Source organism: Pangasianodon hypophthalmus, chromosome 10 (assembly GCF_027358585.1).
Source record: "Pangasianodon hypophthalmus isolate fPanHyp1 chromosome 10, fPanHyp1.pri, whole genome shotgun sequence".
Classification (NCBI taxonomy): domain Eukaryota; kingdom Metazoa; phylum Chordata; class Actinopteri; order Siluriformes; family Pangasiidae; genus Pangasianodon; species Pangasianodon hypophthalmus.
This window is the reverse complement of record NC_069719.1, coordinates 19,639,763-19,659,722: the sequence shown is the minus strand read 5'-3', so window position 1 is coordinate 19,659,722 and position 19,960 is coordinate 19,639,763. Positions and strand designations below refer to the sequence as shown.

Below are 19,960 nucleotides of genomic sequence, written 5' to 3'. Positions count from 1 at the left end.
TGAGAGGCTAAATGTGTCCTGAGGGGTCCGTGAAATGAATTTTGCAGTTAAACAGGTCCCTGGTTACAGAAAGTTAGAGAACCCCTGCCTTTAGAGTGTACCACTGCGTTGAACGACAAAAATACATTTTAGTAGTTTTTGTAGATCTCATTGAGAAGTCAGGAACAAGACATATCTGTCTTAAACTAGAATGAACTGATTTTTGGTATAGTTTCTGTAGTCATATTGGGGCACCTGAGATTAGACTGCAATAACAAGTATTTCAATAAGAGTCAATTGTTAAAATAATATGTATAACAAATCATGCATCCAAATAATGTAGCAGTTGTGTTTATTATAGCAGATTATCATTTAGATGAGTATGTCTACATTTTAAATATATCATTATAGCCCCTCGCAGATGATCAGAGAATCACACGCACAACCAGGTCCCGCTAATTCCACCTGCTCGCTGATTGGTCCTTTCTGTTTACTGCGCTGATGGACCAATTAGAAGTTGGTCCTAAGTGTAGTTGCATATTAGGCCCCGCCCCTCAGGTGTAACCCAATCCGATGCCCTGTCACAGGTAAAACCGGCCCTAAATTTTGAGTATATCCCAAAAAGCAAGAAAAGCTAACAAAACCCGTTCTCTCGCCGACAGCCGCAACCGTAACCCTCATTCTCTCGTTCCTCTGCTGGAAGAAGACGGGTCGGATATACAGTACCAACTAGAAAGTCCAGTCCGACCAAAACGAGATGTCACAGGAGCATGACAAGTAAGTGTGTGTGTGTGTGTGTGTGCAGTGAATAGCTGAGGTCCGTTACAGGACGCTACTCATTTGGAGCAGCTGTCAGGAGAACCGCTTCGTCCGGACTGAAATGTAGAATTTTTTATGTATTTTATTTTAGTTATTTATTTATTTACACAGAATTGTTTTTAGGAACGTTTTCCTTTACTTTCAATAGACGTAGGCCTATTTTTATTTACTGAAAAGTCAGTTCTTGAAGGGTTTGTGGTCGTTATTTTAGGCCTATTAAACGTCGAGAGCTGTGGTGAGAAGAGCGCGAGCTGTATATGTGGGACTGAGCAGCGCGCGCGGAGTTTCGGCTCTGTTCCACCTGTCGTGTTCAGACCCGCGCTGCTCACACACACACACACACACACAGGTGTACTGCACCTGCCGCGCGAGCTCTCCGTGCGCGTTCCCTTCTTACCGTCCTCGCTTTCCTCACTTAACATAACCTGTGTTTGTGCTAACTGACTAGTTTTTAGCCTTAGAAAACTAAAGGGAACTAGTTAGCTGACTACAATATAATTTTTTTCAGTTTTCAGTTGTTGTTACTATTACTATTACTATTAATACTATTTTAAAGCACCCTGATACAGGTTTGAAGCTACTTTTTTCTCGGTGTAATCCTTAACAAGTTGTGACAGACTGACAGGAATTTATCGCCTCATGACATTTAATGGCGTTTAACTCCTTGAAATGTAATTTGAATGTAATTACCAACGGCTGCTTGTTTTTTTTTAACCTTATGTGGGTTCATTAGTGTTTTTTGTTTTGTTTTATTTATTTTTTATTATTATTTTTGAGTTCAACGACAGAGAGTCTGTTGACTCTAGTGAAATCGTACACCTTTTTAGGCGTTGGCTGTTTTTTTTTCCCCCCAGCAACAAATTGTGTTTAAGCCCATTGTAAATTGTTAAAAACTTCGAAAAACTTCTAAACAAAACTGAAGAGCAGATCGTCAGAAAGACGTTTGCTTGTTGGAGTTTGCAGCTCTGTAGGCCTACAAAACCAGCCACGCAAAAACATTTCCACAGAGCAGGTTAGATCTGAGGGCATGTGACATTTGGTGGAAAACAGCTACAGGTCTTAAATAAAGGTGTTAATGAGATTCAGTATACATACTAACAAAACAAGAATGTTAAACCAGTTTTAAATAAATCGTTAAACCTGCCAGACCCAACAATGTCATGCCAAAGTTTGTTTAGCACTTTCTGTGAAATTTGCCTCCTTCTGGTTCCAAGCCCTTGTAGACTTGTGTATGATTTAAATGAGTGACCTCTTGCATGAACTGTCTCCTACCACGATTAAGTCAACTTAATAGTTGCTGGCAAAATAGTAGTTTACGCTGGCAGTAACAGACCTACATCCCATTTGTTTGCGTACTATTCTGAAATGTCATGAAAGTGGTTGAGGACGTTGCCTTGGAATCCCAGCAGAAACTTTTTTCTTCTTTCTTACTCCACCGGGATATAGTCAGGATACGGTGTAAAGTCTATCATTACCCATTTCGCGCATGATCAGCCCTCTTGTTTTTAGTAGCGGGATTGCGTTCCCACTCAGGTTTTTATTGTCCCGGGATAACGGATCTATCAGGTTGCAGTGTTAAAATCAAACGGAGCTGGAGCAGGAGGGGGTTAAAGAATGGCACAATTAGTTATCAGATTACTGCTAATCCCCGCTGCGTCAACAATTATCCTATAAGGACGCGTCGGTGTTTCCATGGCTATGCATTATAATATTGGCTTTGTGAATCAAAACCTTGTCACTTCAGAATGGCATCACTGAAGTCTTTCAACAGCATACAGTCATATACTGCTTTCTAAATTTGAGTGATTATTACTAAACTATTAAACTTACTAAAACTATTTTGGTGTGCATTGAACTGAAAAGATCTTTATCTTTCCAAGAAATAAAGCTGTAGTTTGTGGACTGTCTGTTTGAAAGTGTCATTTGTAATCTCCTTTCTTCACCATGTAGAAATAACTACACCCAGTTAAAGGCACACACTGTCTCGTTCTAGTTAAGTAATACACTTCATAAACAATAAGTCAGTCGACTGCAGAAAATGTCTCCTGGAAAGTGATAGCTACAAATGTAGTAGAAGGATGTTCGAGAGTAAGAAGAACTCAGAGTTTTTGTTCTCAATAAAACAATACACTGGGTGATGGTAAAAGGCTCTGTAATGTCAAGGAAGATCATTCTGTCAAGATTCTTGACAGCCACCCAATGAGGAACTGCGATCTTTGTCGGTCTTACTGGAAGAGCCAGTAGAGCATCTTGTCAGGCAGGAAGTGACTGAGATTTATTCCGCTTTCAGATGGGTTTACCTTAGCTCACCATCATAAAGAAAACCTTTGACTGCTTTATGTAAAAGATGTACCTTCATTTGTCACTGTCATTTCACCATTGCACAACCTAGCCAGTATAACTTCTTCAGTTAAACAAGGCTTTTGTTTATTTTTGAAGTCCAGTCACCTGAGGTTTCTGACTGGTTTCTCTTTAGCCCATTTCTACACAAGTGTTTCTTTTTGTACATACCTTTACAGATGACTAGTAGTGCTGTTTCTCTCTCTCATCCATCTCTGTATCTCTCACAGTAAGCGAGCAGTGCTGGTGCTACAGAATGATCCAGCCTACAGCCGTCGTGGCTTCACCAGTGAAGATGAAGCATGGAAGTCCTTCCTGGAGAACCCTCTTACAGCTGCCACCAAGGCCATGATGAGCATTAATGGAGATGAGGACAGTGCTGCTGCTCTAGGCCTCCTTTATGACTATTACAAGGTAGGAGGCCTGGGCTCATATGTATCAACACACTTAGGGGTCATTGATTGTATTATCAGCTTCTTCTTAGCTATGTAAAGGAATTCATCAGCACTCAAATGGCAAAACGTAATCCCTGGACAGTATTCATTGTGGAATGAAACTAGATACTTTTAATATATTGGCAAGTAACAGATCCAGACAGCGCCTGGTGTTGAAAATTGGGATATGTCAGGTCAGAGGTTGGGCAGATACTGAGATCTGAAAAACTTGGAGAAACATGGAGAAATGTTTATTCAGTAATTTCAACTGCAACAGACAACTATAGATATCTGCAATATCCTGAAATACTGAGATGAAAATGTAAAGCCAAGTTTTATATATATATATATATATATATATATATATATGTATACGTACATATGTACATATGTATTTATTAGTTTATTTGTAAGTTTGTTTATAGAATTGAACATTAATAAGACTGATTAGAACTGTGAAATTTAATCTGACATTCCATACTGATATTTTAAATGCAGCTTGCTAATACAGAAGCTAAGGCACTGAATGTACTGTATGTCCACTGGATTAAATAACAGGTCATCTATAAAGATAAAGCTGTGTGTAGTTCAGGTTGACAGAGGCTGTGTTTGCCTTCTCCAGGTGCCACGGGAAAAGAGGACAATATCCCAGCCAAAGACCGACATCCTAGGCTCTGATGTGGATCCCAACAAAAGGTGACGTGTTCTTGTTCAAAGCAGTGGTTATGGACGACCCTTTTGTTATCTTTGCTGTTGCGTGACGTCTGCGTTCCTCTTCAGCAGGAACCTCATGGCTCCTCTCCCAGAGGCCTCAATGACATCGGCGGAGAGCAGGATTCAGGTTCTGAAGGGAGTCCCACTGAACATCGTGCTCCCTGGGAACCAGCTGGTGCAGGACAAGAGAGCGCTGTTCCCCTCACCCGACACCACAGTCACTGTGTCCATCGCTGCTATGCCCAATTACCCTGTAAAGACTGAGGAGCCATCGCATGCTTTCTCCGTCACCGTGCCCAACCCGCACTGCTCAGAGCCTGAGGGTCATGCAGTTGCATTCGAGCGTCAGCTCGCCCACAGTCAGTTCAGCCCCAACACACAGCCCCGTACACCAGATTCTACCTTCCCTGAGACCTTCAAGGATGGGGGTCAGGAGGTAGGTTGATGTTCCTATTATTCGTTCAGCCACTTATTGTTTCCTTCCCTCACTACCTTCATCTTCTGTTCTCACACTAAGCCCCCTACCCCAATCCTCACATAATATCACCTTTACAGCAAACTCTAGAGTCTGGCGGTGTACTGCTTGTAATGTTATTTGAACATAGCCAGAAGAGCGGCTAGCATGTCATTATGCCATTGTCTCGCTGGCACAATAAAGTGCTGTGTTTTCCTGCTGCACAAAAGCCAGGGCCTTCTCTCTCTGACTCTCTTTCTCTCTCTCTCTCTTTTTACCTCTCTCCTAGTCTGTATTAAAACCTAGGGTATGGACGGGCGGGGGATTATTTTAGAATGCCCAACAAAACCCTGCACACACAGATAGCATAGGGGGAAGCTCTCTTTTTGTTTGCCCTGTGGTTGCTTGCTTTGGCTGGATGCAAGCAAGGCCACGGCGTGGCTGTTTGCGCTGAAGCCGGGCCCTCTCGGACACTCTTTTGTGCTCCACAGGTGTTCTCGTTCCCAGGGGATCTCCAGTTACGGATGGCCTCCATTGCACAAGAGGACTATCCCGCCTTCGACACCGTGTCAGGGTAAGCCATACACACTGCCTCACTCCTGAGAAGCCCCCTTGGGAGTAAACAGATTATGTCAGACAACTATGTTAAGATGTCTCCCAAATTATGCAGTTATGATTGAAGCATACAAGCAAATGACTAGAATAGTCCTCTTGTGACTATAAACCTTCAGCAAAAATGAATATACATTCATTTTCATATCTCAGTAAACAGAATGAAAATTGTTCTGGGTGTAATTGATTACAAGTGGAATTTCACTGTAGCAGAATTTCATATGCGCTATGGTTTTTGTCTTTGTTTACCAGTAATAATTTTGAGTACACACTGGAAGCTTCAAAGTCCCTCCGGCAGAAGTCAGGTGACGGCACAATGACATACCTCAATAAGGGCCAGTTCTACCCTATCACTCTAAAGGAAACAGACAACAGCAAAGTCCTTCACCACCCAATCTGCAAAGTCAGGGTATGTGGAGTGTATGTGTGTGTGTGTGTGTGTATTTGTATGGTAACTTAGACATGTGTAGTGAGCATATGTAACTTTCACCATACATTGTTTTTACAGAGTGTTGTGATGGTAGTTTTCGGTGAAGAGAAATGCAGGGATGACCAGCTCAAGCATTGGAAGTATTGGCACTCCAGACAGCACACGGCCAAACAGAGATGCATCGACATTGGTGAGGAGTTTGGGATGTTTTCTTCATGACTCAGGCCCAGTCACCTGTGCTGGAAAAAAGAATGCAACTGTAGACTATGTCAGACACCAGTTTAGCCCACCATTTTCTATTCAGGACAAGATAAAAAGAAATAGGTTTTCAATAGGGTGGGCCAAGAAACACACTTACTGTGCCTGTTTCAATATAAAATTCCCTTTTTCACAATATATATATACTAAAAAGAGTATTGCCAGTTTTTCAAAACACATAACACAAATTTCTTATAAGTTCTTATAAGACTATAAGTTATGCATGAGGTCACTATAGTGTAATAACATAATTAAACATTCAAAGTTCACTTGGCCAAATACTAACTAAGGCTTTTAGGTGATTCTGCCTAATAGCCTCAGAGAATGCTCTATAGATCAAAGATGAGAGCCATATTACAGTGGAAGTGGGTGGGAGAGAAAGGGGGTGGAGGTAGAAAGAGCTTAATGGTCCTGTTTGTTTACCATCTACAAACCGTTCTCAGATGAATGGGGGCTGCAAGTAAACAATGCAACATAGTAAGCGGTCTGAATCGACCTGGAAAAGGAGAGTTTGAACTTAGTCTGGTAACTCAATTCAACACACAACAAAGATGACAGTACAGTCTCTTAATCCTGAGTCTGTTGATATCCAAACAAAACTAGCTTCCTACCACCAGTGGATGTTAAATTTGATTGGACAGTTTTAATATTTTGTATATTTAATAGCAATAGCAATGTCATGGTATCTAATGGTAAAGTAGATAGATATAAGTGGCATTTAATAATCACATGTCAAAAGCTAGCTGCAGTGATGGGCTGTCTCAGAGTTGACAGGTTTTTGGTGGTCTTATTGCTGGTCAGTGAAATTCTGCAGTCCACAGAAAAAGAATCAAGAACACATGAAACATAGGGAGCTGGTCCTGTTTTACCTGCCCCATGTTAATAGCTCACAAAACCAGTGGTGGCTGTTTTTCTTCTTTTCTTCTTCATTGTATAAACCCTCAGCACCTTTTCATGTCTGTTTTGTCTTTTCTTCCACAACCTCAACCTTTCCTCTCTTCCCCTGGTCCTGTAGTGCTAACCTCAGCATTTTCTTCTGTCCACAGCTGACTACAAAGAAAGCTTTAATACCATCAGCAACATCGAGGAGATCTCCTACAATGCTATCTCCTTCACATGGGACATCAATGAGGAGGCAAAGGTAGGCTTTGGAAAACATTGTCATTACTCTTTCAGCTTCAGTTGAAAGTCCAATATGTAACAAAATCAAGTTTCACTTAAGAGTCATGAGCTGTCATTGAGCATTTGAATTCCTTAAAATGCTTAAGAATCTCTCCATTATTATTTCAATAGGAAGGCCTTAATTATGTGATATTTACTTTAAAAAATGGTTTAAATCAAGAGTTAGTAATAAGAATAGAGCAAGAAGGCATGTGCTTGTTCCTGTGCGCGTTCTGTACTTTTGTTATGTGGCGTCACATCAGTTTGAGATCTGTAGGCAGATTAGACATTAGTTTGTTAGTTCAGGTTACAGACTAATAGATTGTCAAAAGTTTACAGTGCAATAAAATATTTAGCCTTTATTGAACCATTTTGTTGCCATATTAGTGTGTTTAACAGACCTTCCTTGCCTCTTAAAATAAACCTGACCTTTAAAAAATCTGGTCTGTGGAAGAGATTTATACTCGAAATAGACAGTGCAATGTTGGGCACATTGTGATTACTCAAACAATGGCTGTCATTCACTCAAAACAAACCAAGTGCCTTGTTTCTTCTGGTTTGAAAGGTGTAATTAGGAGTGAATATGAGCAAGGAAGTGCTAATCAGGGAGTTTCCATGGCTTACATTTTGTTTTGCTTTTACGTATATTCTCATTTTGACTAATGCTGTACCTTGTTTCTTATAATAAAAGAATAATGAAAAATGAAAAATACATATATATATATATAAATCCTGTTGGGTCAGACAAAGGTAAATACTTATTGTGTAACAGCGTAAAGATGTGTGCGTGTACATGGGTGTGTTAACATGTTAGTTATTAAGACTTAGTTCTCAGCCCATTTCAACTGTCAGCCCTATTGTATGCTAAGGTGATGCGTTCAGAGGAGACGAGACGTTTGGGTGAGACTCAGCTCTGCCCAAAGAGGAATGAGGAAATGTAAAGGAGAGTAGAGGAGCCAAGACCTAAAACCTAGCACTGACAGTTTATGGAATCCAGTTCAACGAGTATATCGAGACAAGTCTGGTACAACCTGTCACTCATCAAGTGGCAACTTGACTTTTTGAATCCACCTCCACTGACCAGTTCAACTTCTTTTTGGTCAGTGGCCGAGTTTCCTTTATAGTCTGAAAATCTACCGTCAGCTACGTTGTAGATTAATGCATGCTGATGTGTTAATGAGTCAAACCTAAAATGCAGTTTTCTGTGCTGTGTGTTGTGCTGAAAACCAGGATGTAGATCACAAGGTATGCATGTCATAGGATACTCATCCGTGTGCTCTGGAGTGCTCTCTGTTTGCTGTGTGTATCTGTGTTTATGTGTGTGTATGTGTGTGTGTGTGTACAAACAGAAGAGAGAAAGATGGAATGAGAGGTGGAGATATTCACTCTGCAGTTCTTTTTTGTTTGTTATTGAAATCATAAGAAGTACAGAAAACGTGTAAAGACAAAGAACAATTATGAAATAGACTTGATGATGGAGAAAGAATACACATATTCAAGCCTGTTGTGCCCCCTAGTGGACATATGTGAAACAGCATGTAATAAAATAACGCGCTGATTTCAAGGCACCTACTGAGAATTTATATTTTATCTTGCTTAGTCTTTTATATTCTGTATTATAATTCTGCATTCATAAGTTATTTCTTCCTATTTTGATACTTTATATAATTAATAATTGTATAGTTGTATTATTTGTCAAATTAGAAAGGAATATTAGATAAATAAGTAATATTTTTCCATTAATATTGTGATGTATTTCTGTCTGAGGAAGGCACTTAAGATAGAACTGTTTGCTACTGTAAATATATTGTACTCTAAACTTATATTTAGCTGTAAGGAATGAAGTGTTATTGCATCTGAGCCCAAAGGGGGAGACATACATCAACTTATTGCTTCTGCACCTGTAATCTGTGTCACTTATGAAATAGCTATAAGTAATTATAGCAAGTCATTGTAGCATCTTGTATATTACATTTAAAATAAAAGATAATATAATTAAAAATTAATGACTGAATAAATGATATGTTGCATTACATTTGGGGGGTTTAGAAGTGTGCTCTGAATAGACCAGCATAAACGATATACCCAATATGACCCCAAAAGCTTGATGATCACCACAGTCCTAATGTACTGTATACCATCAGCTGGAGAAGTCTTTTTTTCATGGCTCTTTCCTTCTCCACATTCTTTAGATCTTCATCTCAGTCAACTGCCTGAGCACAGACTTTTCCTCTCAGAAGGGTGTGAAGGGTCTCCCGCTGAACCTGCAGATTGACACGTACAGCTACAACAACCGCAGCAACAAGCCTATTCACCGTGCCTACTGCCAGATCAAAGTGTTCTGTGACAAAGGTGCAGAGAGGAAAATCCGCGATGAGGAGCGCAAGCAGTCACGCAGGAAGGGCAAATGTGCTGAAGTGAACCCCAACTTGGCTCCCTGTGAGTGTGGCCTGCATTACTTCATGATGCCATGTTTTCTAATGAGAAAATCAATAATAATTACCAGATAATATAATGCACAAAAAAACTAGTAGGGGCAGGTAGATGGTTAGTTATAAAGGACAATGATTTTGTGATTTTTTTTTTTGCCTTGTTAACAAAAGAAAAACACTCTGATGTGTGTATATGTATGTGATTGTTTTCTAGTTGTGGATGCCAAAATGCCTCTGATGCACAAGCGTGGTGATATCACTGTGTTTAAGATGATGGCAGACCTGGAAACTCAGCCCGTCCTCTTCATCCCAGACATTCACTTTGCAAATTTCCAGCGCCATGTGAGTACCTTGCTCTTTAATCTTCCTCCCAAAAGTAGTGTTCCTCAAATCTGTTCACTATCACCACATAAAAATATATGGTCATGAGAGCAGTACATAAAATCTTAGTCAAACACAAAGCATCATCGTCTGAGCTATACAATACTGAATGAAACATTGAGGTTTATGGACGAGACTTCTTGAAAGCTTTTCGTGTAAGCTTTTTTCCCCCACATGTAGTAGCAAACAATCCCAGAACATGACTGAACAAGCTGTACAAATACAGTTTGCACTGTAATAGAACTGCTCAATTTCAGTGAAGGCAGACATATATGAGAATATAACTCATTCCATGACCACATTTTCTCTTTCTCTGTACTGTTAAAAAAAAAAAAAAAAAAAAAAAAAAAAACGGTGGTTGAAGTGTTTTGCATACTAACAGTACATTTTCCCGCAACCTGTCCTAAGAGATAATAAACCAAGAGTCAGGTCAGCATGACCTCAGAGCTGTACTTGGCTTTCACGTGAACACGGCATGTTCTCTCAATGAACCAAGCTCTTTATGGCACAGTTTTGGCTGTTATCAAGTTGGACTCTGATAGACGTGGAAACTAAAAACAAAATTTTTTTGTGGGACAATAAGAAATCTCTCAAATACTCTAATGTTAACAGGAGATGATAGAGAAGTGGTCTTGTTTGAAACCTGAGACATACTCCATAACTTAGATGTAATTTGTATTAACCTCTGTTGCTGAGATCATGTTTATAGCTTTCTATTGGATCACAGGTGAGAAGGGTCCCTGAAAAAGACCTTTGACCTCTTTACTGGCTGAACACCAGCATGTCTAATGCTGACCCCTAGAGCAGTATAAATCCAAAAATAAACCTTCTGACTGTTTACTGTCCTGAATTACACAGAAAACGTTTGTTTTAGCACACAGTGGTGGTACAGCTCCAGTGCCAACCCACATAACCTATTTTGGGTTCAGTCACATAGAAGCTAATAAAGCATACACACCAAGGATGAGGAAGGGGACCATATATTTTCACATGCCCTGAAATTCTGCAGCGTAAATTATGTTAGTGAAATAATAGTGAAACAGCTCACAAGCCATTTTATATTAAATTAACAAACTCCACGTCAGCCTCTAGGGTATTTTATGCATAAATAACAGTGAAGTAAAAAAAAAAGATTTATGTATCTTAAATAACCTAATAATCTAAATGACAGTGTCATATATGTTAAATAACATCTAAATAAGGAGCCAACTTCAGTTTATTAGTAACGCACTATGGAAATCACAGCACAGGTCAAGCTCTCTTTCATACGACTCATGCAATTTTCCATTAAGAATGAATATGTGGGGGCATGTAGTAGTGTGAACATGGCCTCAGAAGAGAGTGTGTGTGTAAGTTGTGTGAAAGTCATACATTTTCTGGAAATATGCAATAAAAATAATACCATTATTTAATAAATGGCAAGCTACATGCATGTTCACATGTTGTACAAGCTGCATACATGTTGTTCATTGACTTAAACATATTCTTAAAAGTTTTGTCCTTAGGATACACCTTGAAGTATCAGTAGTGTGTACTTAGTAGAACAAATGTAAAAAAATAATACATCCATGAAGAAATGCACGATCATAGACTCTACTCAGCAATAGATATCATTTTATGTAATGTCTGTTAACAGGCGTTTGCTGTGAACAGTGTGAGTAATTAAATATTTCCTTTGTTGTTTTTTCTACTCTTCTTTCAGCCATTCTCTCCTGAGGATGCAGAAGATGGGTAGGTTTGCATTTGATATATTGCTAATTTTTCCTCCTATCTCCCAAAAACATTCCAGTAGGTGGATTAGCTATGCTAAATTCCCCTAGGTGTGAAGTGTGAGTGTTTGAATAAGTGTGTGCATGGTGCACTGCGATGGATTAACATCTAACTTGGGATATGTCTCCACCTCACACCCAGTGTTCCTCCATGACCCTGGCCAGGATAAAGTGGTTACTGAAGATGAATGAATGAATGATGCAACTTTGTCTCTCTCTCACTGGTCCTGTGTGCTGTTTATTGTGTACTATAGGGCAAAAGTCAAAGTTTAGCCAAGTCCAGTAAATACCAGGAAAGTCAGGAACACATTTTGGGATTATTTTGGGTCAATGGCTAATGCACTTTTCTAAGAACAGCACACATTTACTCATCGTGTCTCTCATTCCTTTTCAGCTCAGGAATGAAAAGATTACCCTACTCAGAAGACGAGTTTGGATCTCCTCCTAATAAGTTGGCCAGGGTGGATGAACCAAAGAGAGGTGTGCAATGTTATCGTGCTATGTTGTCTACGTTTTATATTTGTGCACCAATTTTCTGTACCAACTCTTGTTTGCATTTGTGTGCATGAGAGAGGAGTGTAGCGACAGAAAGGAGTGTGTTTGTTTGGTAACAGACTGCTTTTGTCACCATGGTACAGTCTCAGTGGAACGTTGCTTCAAGGTGCTTCATTACCTAAAACCACCCCTGTCTTTTCCTCCAATCACACACTTACCTCTTGTTCCCTTGTGTATTTTTATGGGGAGTGCGTAGGTTTTTTTTTCTTTTTTCCTTTGCACTCAGTGCAGAACAGTGGTGGGATGTTAAGTACACTTTAGCAAACACATAACTGTATGTTTCCTACAACCTGTGACTTACACTGGAAGGGTCAGTTAGCATTTATGTTGCTGTGGCATGGTGTGCAGGTGAATATGTGTGTTTGAACTGGCTTTGTGCCAAAATCAACACTGTATTGTGTAATTCCATGCTCTAATACTCTCCACTGTGCTCCATACTCATACTCCATACTCCGCTCACTCAAATATACCTGCCACTCCAGAACTCTGCCCACTCCTCCTACAGACTCTACGAAGTTGGTGTGGGTCTTGTGGTTTGGGCAGCATCCCTAACTAAAGGGAACAGTATGTGAGGTCACTAGAGCCAAGGACACAGAGAGCAGATCAAATACTTTCCCCAGGCCACATGAAGCTTTGGCCATAGCAAAACAGATGATGTTGACTTTTTATTGCTGGTAAATGGGTTTGTTGTTTTTCTTCCTTTGCAGCTCTGATCTCAGTTTCGAGAAGCCCTGAGAAATTGTGTGCGTGTATATCTGTATATGTATGTGAGACCACAATTGACCACATTTCTCTGGCTCTTCCAGTTTTGCTGTATGTGCGGAAAGAAAGTGAGGAGGTCTTCGATGCCCTCATGCTGAAGACTCCCACACTGAAAGGACTAGTGGAAGCGGTGAGTTCTTTGTAGTTTAGTGCTTCCTGAACTTGTCACTGTGCCGCCCAGACAGACACATTTTTGCCTTCTCTGTGCACCTAATACACATGTTCCAGAAAACCAAGTACAGTGAATGCCTTGGAAAGCAAAAATAGGGGAATCGTAGTGTCAAAACATGGCTAACAATTTATCATACCATGAAAAAGTGGTGACTGAAGGTTTTTTTGTTTCAGTCACTGTCTGACTCAAATAACAGTGCCTCCCCCATCCATTAGATGAATCCACATGAATGATAGAATAGACAATTGCATGCATGGACTACTTTTTCATTCCTCCTTCCCAGTTATTATATAATCCATCTGAAGCCACAGTATAGACCACAATACATTAGAGTCATCTCCTAATCAGTTTCCAAGAGCCCAGGCAGGCTCAAGGTGCGTATAACCAACATGAATTCATTGATGCCTCACTAATCAACTTGTTGGGCCCAGTGGTGAGATCTAAGCGTGTCACTACCCTCATATGCCCCAGATATCAGGATCTAACAATCAAAAGATATGTGCTAGCTTACAGCTCCCATACAGCTCCCCAAACCACAATGTCCTGACTCAACAACAGGCCAAATGTATACTAAAAGGGGCCTGGCATGGCTTATGTAAAGTCCAGTGGATAGGGAATGTGTGTATGATGTTTACTGCTGTTAAGAGAAGGAATCTAGGTTACAGGGTACATAGATGGCTGTAGGTATCACAGACAAGGGCTTGCCAGCAAAGCATGCAGACAGGCTAGAACTGTGAGGAGCAGCATGCTTCCATTTGTTTGTGTGTGTATATATATATATATATATATGTACAGTGTGTGTGTGTGTGTGTGTGTGTGTGTGTGTGTGCTCGTGTGTGTATGTGAATGATGACGCACATTACACTGGTATGGGCTATGGGAATATGGAGAGTAGAATGACAGGTGGGTGGTGGTCAGGGAGGGAGGGGTGGTGAATTCGCTACACTAAGCCTCCTTTAAAATAAGTCGACCTATGATACGACTTGGCAACAAACCCATTTGCTTCCGCTTACAAATGTTCCATTAAATCACTGCAGAGGGGTCACATAATTCACCCAAATGTTTTCAGCTATTCCTTCATAAGGAACAACAATACCTTATATGGATTACTTATTGTGGTAATATTTGTGAAAAATAATTCAACCTTGTTTCCTCTCTTTCAGATTTCAGAAAAGTATGAGGTTCCGCTTGAGAAACTGGGGAAGGTCTACAAGAAGTGCAAAAAAGGGTAAGCTTTTTTTGCACTTGGGTAAGGGTAAGCCATGTAACCCATGACCATCTGAGCATTGCATCATCTTTAAGTTGCTAAAAAAAACAAATTGTGTCATTTCAACAGGATCCTGGTCAACATGGACGATAATATTATCAAGCATTACTCCAATGAGGACACCTTTCAGATCCAGATGGAGGAGATGGGTGGAATAGTGAAGCTCACTCTCACTGAGATTTGAATGGCCTCCTCCCCCAATGTGGACTGTTTACATGCCTCTATGTCTATGTCCATGGCCTTGGAGGTACCTCAGGCCTTCCATGCACTTCTTATCTGTGGTTTCCTACATGTAGCTAAGACTAAGATTTTCTCCCCTAATCTCCTCAAATCCTGTTTTGTGTGTGCATCTATTATGACATGTGAAGAGTATGCCAAACTATGCAATGTGTGAAATGAGAATGGAGGGGAAAAATGTGTATGCCTTGATATATAAATCCTGAAGTTTTGAGCCATATGTTCTATTTTTGGAATGTAAAAAAAAGCAAATATCTGTGGTTTTAAATAGTCTGAGAATCTGAGAAAGAGCTGAGTTGCTCAAAAGTCAGATTCCCTCTTAATATTTAATCGGTGTTATAGAGCTTTAAAACCAACAGCACTGGAGAGATCCTGATATTTAAAGGCAAGAGCAGAATGCATTCAGTAAATGGGGTATTGTTGCTGTTAGAGGGATTTTAGGGCATTCTCACTGGTTTCTGTATTTATACATAAACACTGAGCAGTATTTAGTGTGTACAGCATAACCCCATGCTGAGCAGCTCTATGAGGTACTGTGTCACCAGTGTTGCTTGTGTATGTATGTTTGTATAAATGCATATTATGTTTCTATATACAAATGTGTGGGGACAAATTACAATTTCATCCAAAAACAGGTAATATGTCCTTAAAGTGAATTCTGTAATTTTTGCATGTCACAGGGGAAAGTTCTTGTTCTAGATATAAACAAGGAAAAAGTTATGTGACTTAATGTCCCTGATGGAAAAACAAACAGAGCAACGTGAATTCCATGTAGATTCCATGCAGATTTTTGCCTCTGGTGCCGGTTAACAAGCAAAACCAGAGGAGATGAATCATGAGTAAATAATTTGTTCTGTAAGACACTATTCAGACACTATTAATATTTATGATTCTGATCTGAAGTGTTTTCCCTGATCAAAAATTTCTAAAACACAGCCACAGGAGTAAAATATTCCAACAGAGCTTGATAAATTTCTCATACAGAACCAGAACTACCATGCAAGACAAGACATGCAAGGGTTTCTGGATACAGAATGCCAAGTCAATAGTATTATGTTTAGACCATCCATAGTTTATTCCGTCTCCATGGATCATTGTGTTCTCTTCAATTTTGTTGATTATTGTCTTTATCAGTCATCCTATTTAGAGTCTTTTTTTAAACTACAGACTGTATAGCATCAGGGTTTTTTTTTTTATTTTTTTTAAACAGTTTTCTAACTCACTTATCTGATGATTTTTGTATCAAAGTACTTATCTATATATTTATTGTTATATTTGGGTGGGGTATTTTTTATGTTGTTGTGCAAACAAAATGTGCATTGCTGTTATATACTGTTACATGTTAAATGCTTTTTATATGGAATCAATACTATAAAACTATGATGTATTTATGCACAGGGTAGATTTGTAATTCTATCAGCTCCTACAGCGCTATTTGCCTCTTGATCCTTACAGCTACATCTTAGATTTGATGTTAAGGTCATCTGGCAATGTTTATCAGAATAGAAAAGGCTCAAATATTCTTTGCTGTATGGCTTTAGCTGTTATTATGTGCACACATTTTCTTTTAGTCGCAATAAAAGCCAGCTTGGCTTGGCTGTTGTGATTGGCCATGTGTCGCGTGGTTTTCTATTGGCTACAGCCAAAGCAGTCGTCTTGGCAACAAGGTCTGTGATCCAATGGCCCATCTGTCTGGAGGACAGGAAGTGGGCGTGGAAATGGAGTGACTCGGAGTATCCGTGTCCTCAAATACCCCTGTGTTCCACAACGCTACACTGAGCTTTATAATGTACATGTGATTTTAATACACTCCAGCTATAGACAACTTCTCACACAGTTTAAAAACAGAGAGAACAGCATGTTTAAGGCTTGCACATTTACATTTCTGTCTTGGACTGCATTAATTTTAGACATTTAATGAGAATTGTTAAAATAATAATAAGCACTTCTAGGACAAGGCAAAGAGCTTTGAGACATGCTGTACAAGGCTACCACATCCAAGCAGAGTCTAACTTCTTATACCATATTATTAAAACCTAAACAATAGACAGCAGTGCATAGTAATGCAACAGGAGGGCTCAAACACGCATGTAGACTTAACCTTGACTGTATAATGAGATGAGGTGTGTGTAGGAGGGGAATTTCTTATGTTTACAAATGCACTAGGAGCAGTGGGCTGCAGATAAGAGGAGGAGAGATCTGGTTAGACTTTAACCAGGCAGCCAACGCCTGGACGCCACGGCTCTCTGTGGTTAGCCATCTGCTTTTTGTTTACTACCTCCCTTCTTCCTCTCGCCCTTTTTCGATACTGTTTCACTGTCCATTTATTTCTGTACAGTCTTGTACAGTACATCTTGTACCTTCTTGTCTCCTGGTTTAGCATATCATTGAAATCTCAGCAAGGGCAAATAAAAGATACCAGTTACATTTAACATTTAATAGCAGGAATAATAGGAATGTGAAAGTGCTCAGTAGCTATGATACTATAACATGGCTGCTGGGTTTTTTTCCATGTACTCTGTGTTACTTCTTGATAGGTGTAGTACTTTTAAGTCACTTATAAGTACATTGTGAAGCATGTGATTGTGAAGGGGTGTGAAGAAAGAAGGGCATTTGAGGACACAGTTGCTCTAAGCCTTTCCTTGTACACACCCATTTCCTGTCCATGCATTAAAATTAAACTTGTTAAACATCTATAAAACAAAAAAAATTGTTTACCACAACTTTTTTTTTCTGATGGGATAATGGGCTGAACGGGAGGATATTTGCTATAATGACTTTTCTCCCTGTCAGAAAGGTGACAGATAACTAACACTGCAGTTACGTGTGAAGTGTAACACTTCAGTTATATGGTGTGTGCTGTGTGTGTGTGTGTGTGTTTGTGTGTGAATTAGAAATTCTCATCACAGTTTTCTTCAAAAAAAAAAGAATACAATGACCAAAAAAAAAAAAAGCCTTGATCAGCAATTCTAAAAGCATTACATATAAACCTACCTGGCCTAGCAGCACTAATCTAACTGACTTGATTTGTAGACTTACCTGCTTCAACAGCCACTCAATGCAGCCATTAGCCATCACTGTAAAACTGAACGAGAGGAGTTCAGGAGAATTCAAGAGCACAGAATGAACCTTGATCTCTTCCTTTTAAACTAGTGGCCTAAATTATTGGTATGTCTCTTGTGCCTCACATTCTCCACCACTAACAGTAAGCACTTAGAATATACAGCTAGGTCCATAAGTATTTGGACAGTGACTTCTGTACACCACCACAATGGATTTGAAATGAAGCAATCAAGATGTGATTGAAGTGTAGACTTTCAGCTTTAATTCAAGGGGTTTAACAATTGCAAATATATTGCAAAAATATTGCTGTTTAGGAATTACAGCCATTTTTACATAGTCCCTCCATTTTCACAGGCTCAAAAGTAATTGGACAAAGTAACATAATTGTAGATATTAGGATTATTTTTAATACTGCAAAACCTTTGCAGTCGATGACTGCTTGAAATCTGGAACCCATGGACATCACCAAATGCTGATTTTCCTCCCTTGAGATGCTTTGCCAGGCCTTTAGTGCAGCCACCTTCTGTTGCTGCTTGTTTGTTGGTCTTTCTGCCTTCAGTTTTGCCTTCAGTAAGAGAAAAACATGATCAGTTGGGTTGAGGTCAGGTGACTGACTCGGACATTTAAGAACATTCCATTTCCAAGCTCATGGGTTGCTTTTGTGGTATGTTTTAGGTCATTATCCATCTGTACTGTGAAGCACTTTCCTATCAGTTTTGCAGCATTTGACTGAATCTGAGCAGAAAGTAGAGCTCTATACACTTCAGTATTCATCCTGCTACTTCTATCAGCAGTCACATCATCAATAATCACCACTGACCCGGTTCCATTGGCAGCCATACATGCTCATGCCATAACACTGTCTCCACGTTTGACAGATGATGTGGTATGCTTTGGATATTCCTTCTCCTTATCGTTCTCTTCACAAGTTAATCTTGCATCAGAAGTGGTTAGGCATTTTTAGAGCTTTTTTTGTCTAGAAAGTCTAATCTAGGCTTTCTGTTCTTGAGCATTACCAGTGGTTTGCAGCTTGAGGTAAACCATCTGTATTTACATTCATGAAGGCATCTCTTGATTGTAGACTTTGACAATGATACACCTACCTCCTCCAGTGTGTTCTTGACTTGGCTCGATGTTGCGAAAGGGTTTTTCTTCACCGAAGAAAGAATTCTGCGATCATCCACTTTAGTTGTCTTCCGTGGTCTTCCAGGCCTTTTGGTGTTGCTGAGCTCGGACTAGCTCGGACTCAGCTATGGACTGCATAGTGAGAGTTCCCATGAACAGCTACCAAATGCAAATTCAACACTTGGAATCAACTCCAGACCTTTTATCTGTCATGAAGTCTGTCATTAGACCTTTAATTTGTCATGAAATAAGGAGGAAACAGGCCTCACCTGGCCATGAAACTGCTTGTCAGTCAACTGTCCAGTTACTTTTGAGCCTGTGAAAATGGAGGGACTCTGTATAAAATGGCTGTAATTCCTAAACGGTTAATGCTATATTTTTGTCAAACACATTTTGTAGCATTACAACCTGGAATTGAAATGGAATTAATTACTATTATTATGTCATGCATCTAGACAAAATAGCCCTTAACATTGAAGCGGGAAATATTTAGTTAAAAGATAATATTACTTACCAGTAAAATATGTAAAAGTTGTGACTGTGTGTTCTAAATACTAGGGGTGTAACGATCAGACAATTTGGATTGACGCTAACAGAAATAAAATAGGCTAACTGGGAATTTGCCCACTACTCTTATACTCAAAATAGTTCTTCTCTGTTTTACATATTAACTGTAGGCTTACTCCAGATACTGAGCAAAGTTGGTGATATATCGATCAGACGATACTAAATCGAGTTGCTTCATATCATATCGTAGCAGATTCAGTGGTACTGACAAATATCAGATTATTGCTTTAGGAATCAAAACCATAATATATGGTAGCAGATTCAGGGCTATTGTCAAATATCAAATAGTTGCCTTAATAAACAAAACTGTATCAGCTCATATGGAAGTCAGAGGTTTACACCCCTAAAAATTACACCTGTACTTGGAAGGCCCCAGAGTTTGTTAGAGAACATACCTAAACAAACAGCATCATGCAGACTAAGGAGCTG

At 39.6% G+C, this 19,960-nt stretch overlaps 1 protein-coding gene across 3 annotated transcripts; it reads left to right on the top strand.

Annotated features, from left to right (window-relative positions):
- The first annotated feature begins 586 nt into the window (after positions 1-586).
- On the top strand, positions 587-16,382 carry grhl1 (grainyhead-like transcription factor 1). Of its 3 annotated transcripts, none has more exons than XM_026934434.3 (15): positions 587-756; positions 3,369-3,552; positions 4,195-4,268; positions 4,353-4,722; positions 5,232-5,314; positions 5,605-5,761; positions 5,861-5,972; positions 7,087-7,181; positions 9,394-9,640; positions 9,848-9,975; positions 11,717-11,745; positions 12,178-12,263; positions 13,145-13,230; positions 14,436-14,500; positions 14,609-16,382. In XM_026934434.3, exons 1-15 carry the CDS (start codon positions 737-739, stop codon positions 14,721-14,723), a joined length of 1,851 nt encoding a protein of 616 aa, XP_026790235.2. In that variant the 5' UTR covers positions 587-736; the 3' UTR covers positions 14,724-16,382. The 3 variants fall into 3 exon arrangements, with proteins under 3 accessions (XP_026790235.2, XP_026790236.2, XP_034164152.1); XM_026934435.3 differs by having other exon boundaries at positions 588-756; positions 4,356-4,722; XM_034308261.2 differs by lacking the exon at positions 587-756 and adding an exon at positions 777-861.
- Positions 16,383-19,960: the final 3,578 nt, after the last annotated feature.

Bases quoted from the DNA above. Each gene is read 5' to 3' on its own strand.
- grhl1 (XM_026934434.3), top strand. From the start codon at position 737: ATGTCACAGGAGCATGACAA. The intron at 5,973-7,086 runs GTGAGGAGTTTG...TTCTGTCCACAG, and splicing joins ACAGAGATGCATCGACATTG to CTGACTACAAAGAAAGCTTT. The intron at 7,182-9,393 runs GTAGGCTTTGGA...CACATTCTTTAG, and splicing joins ACATCAATGAGGAGGCAAAG to ATCTTCATCTCAGTCAACTG.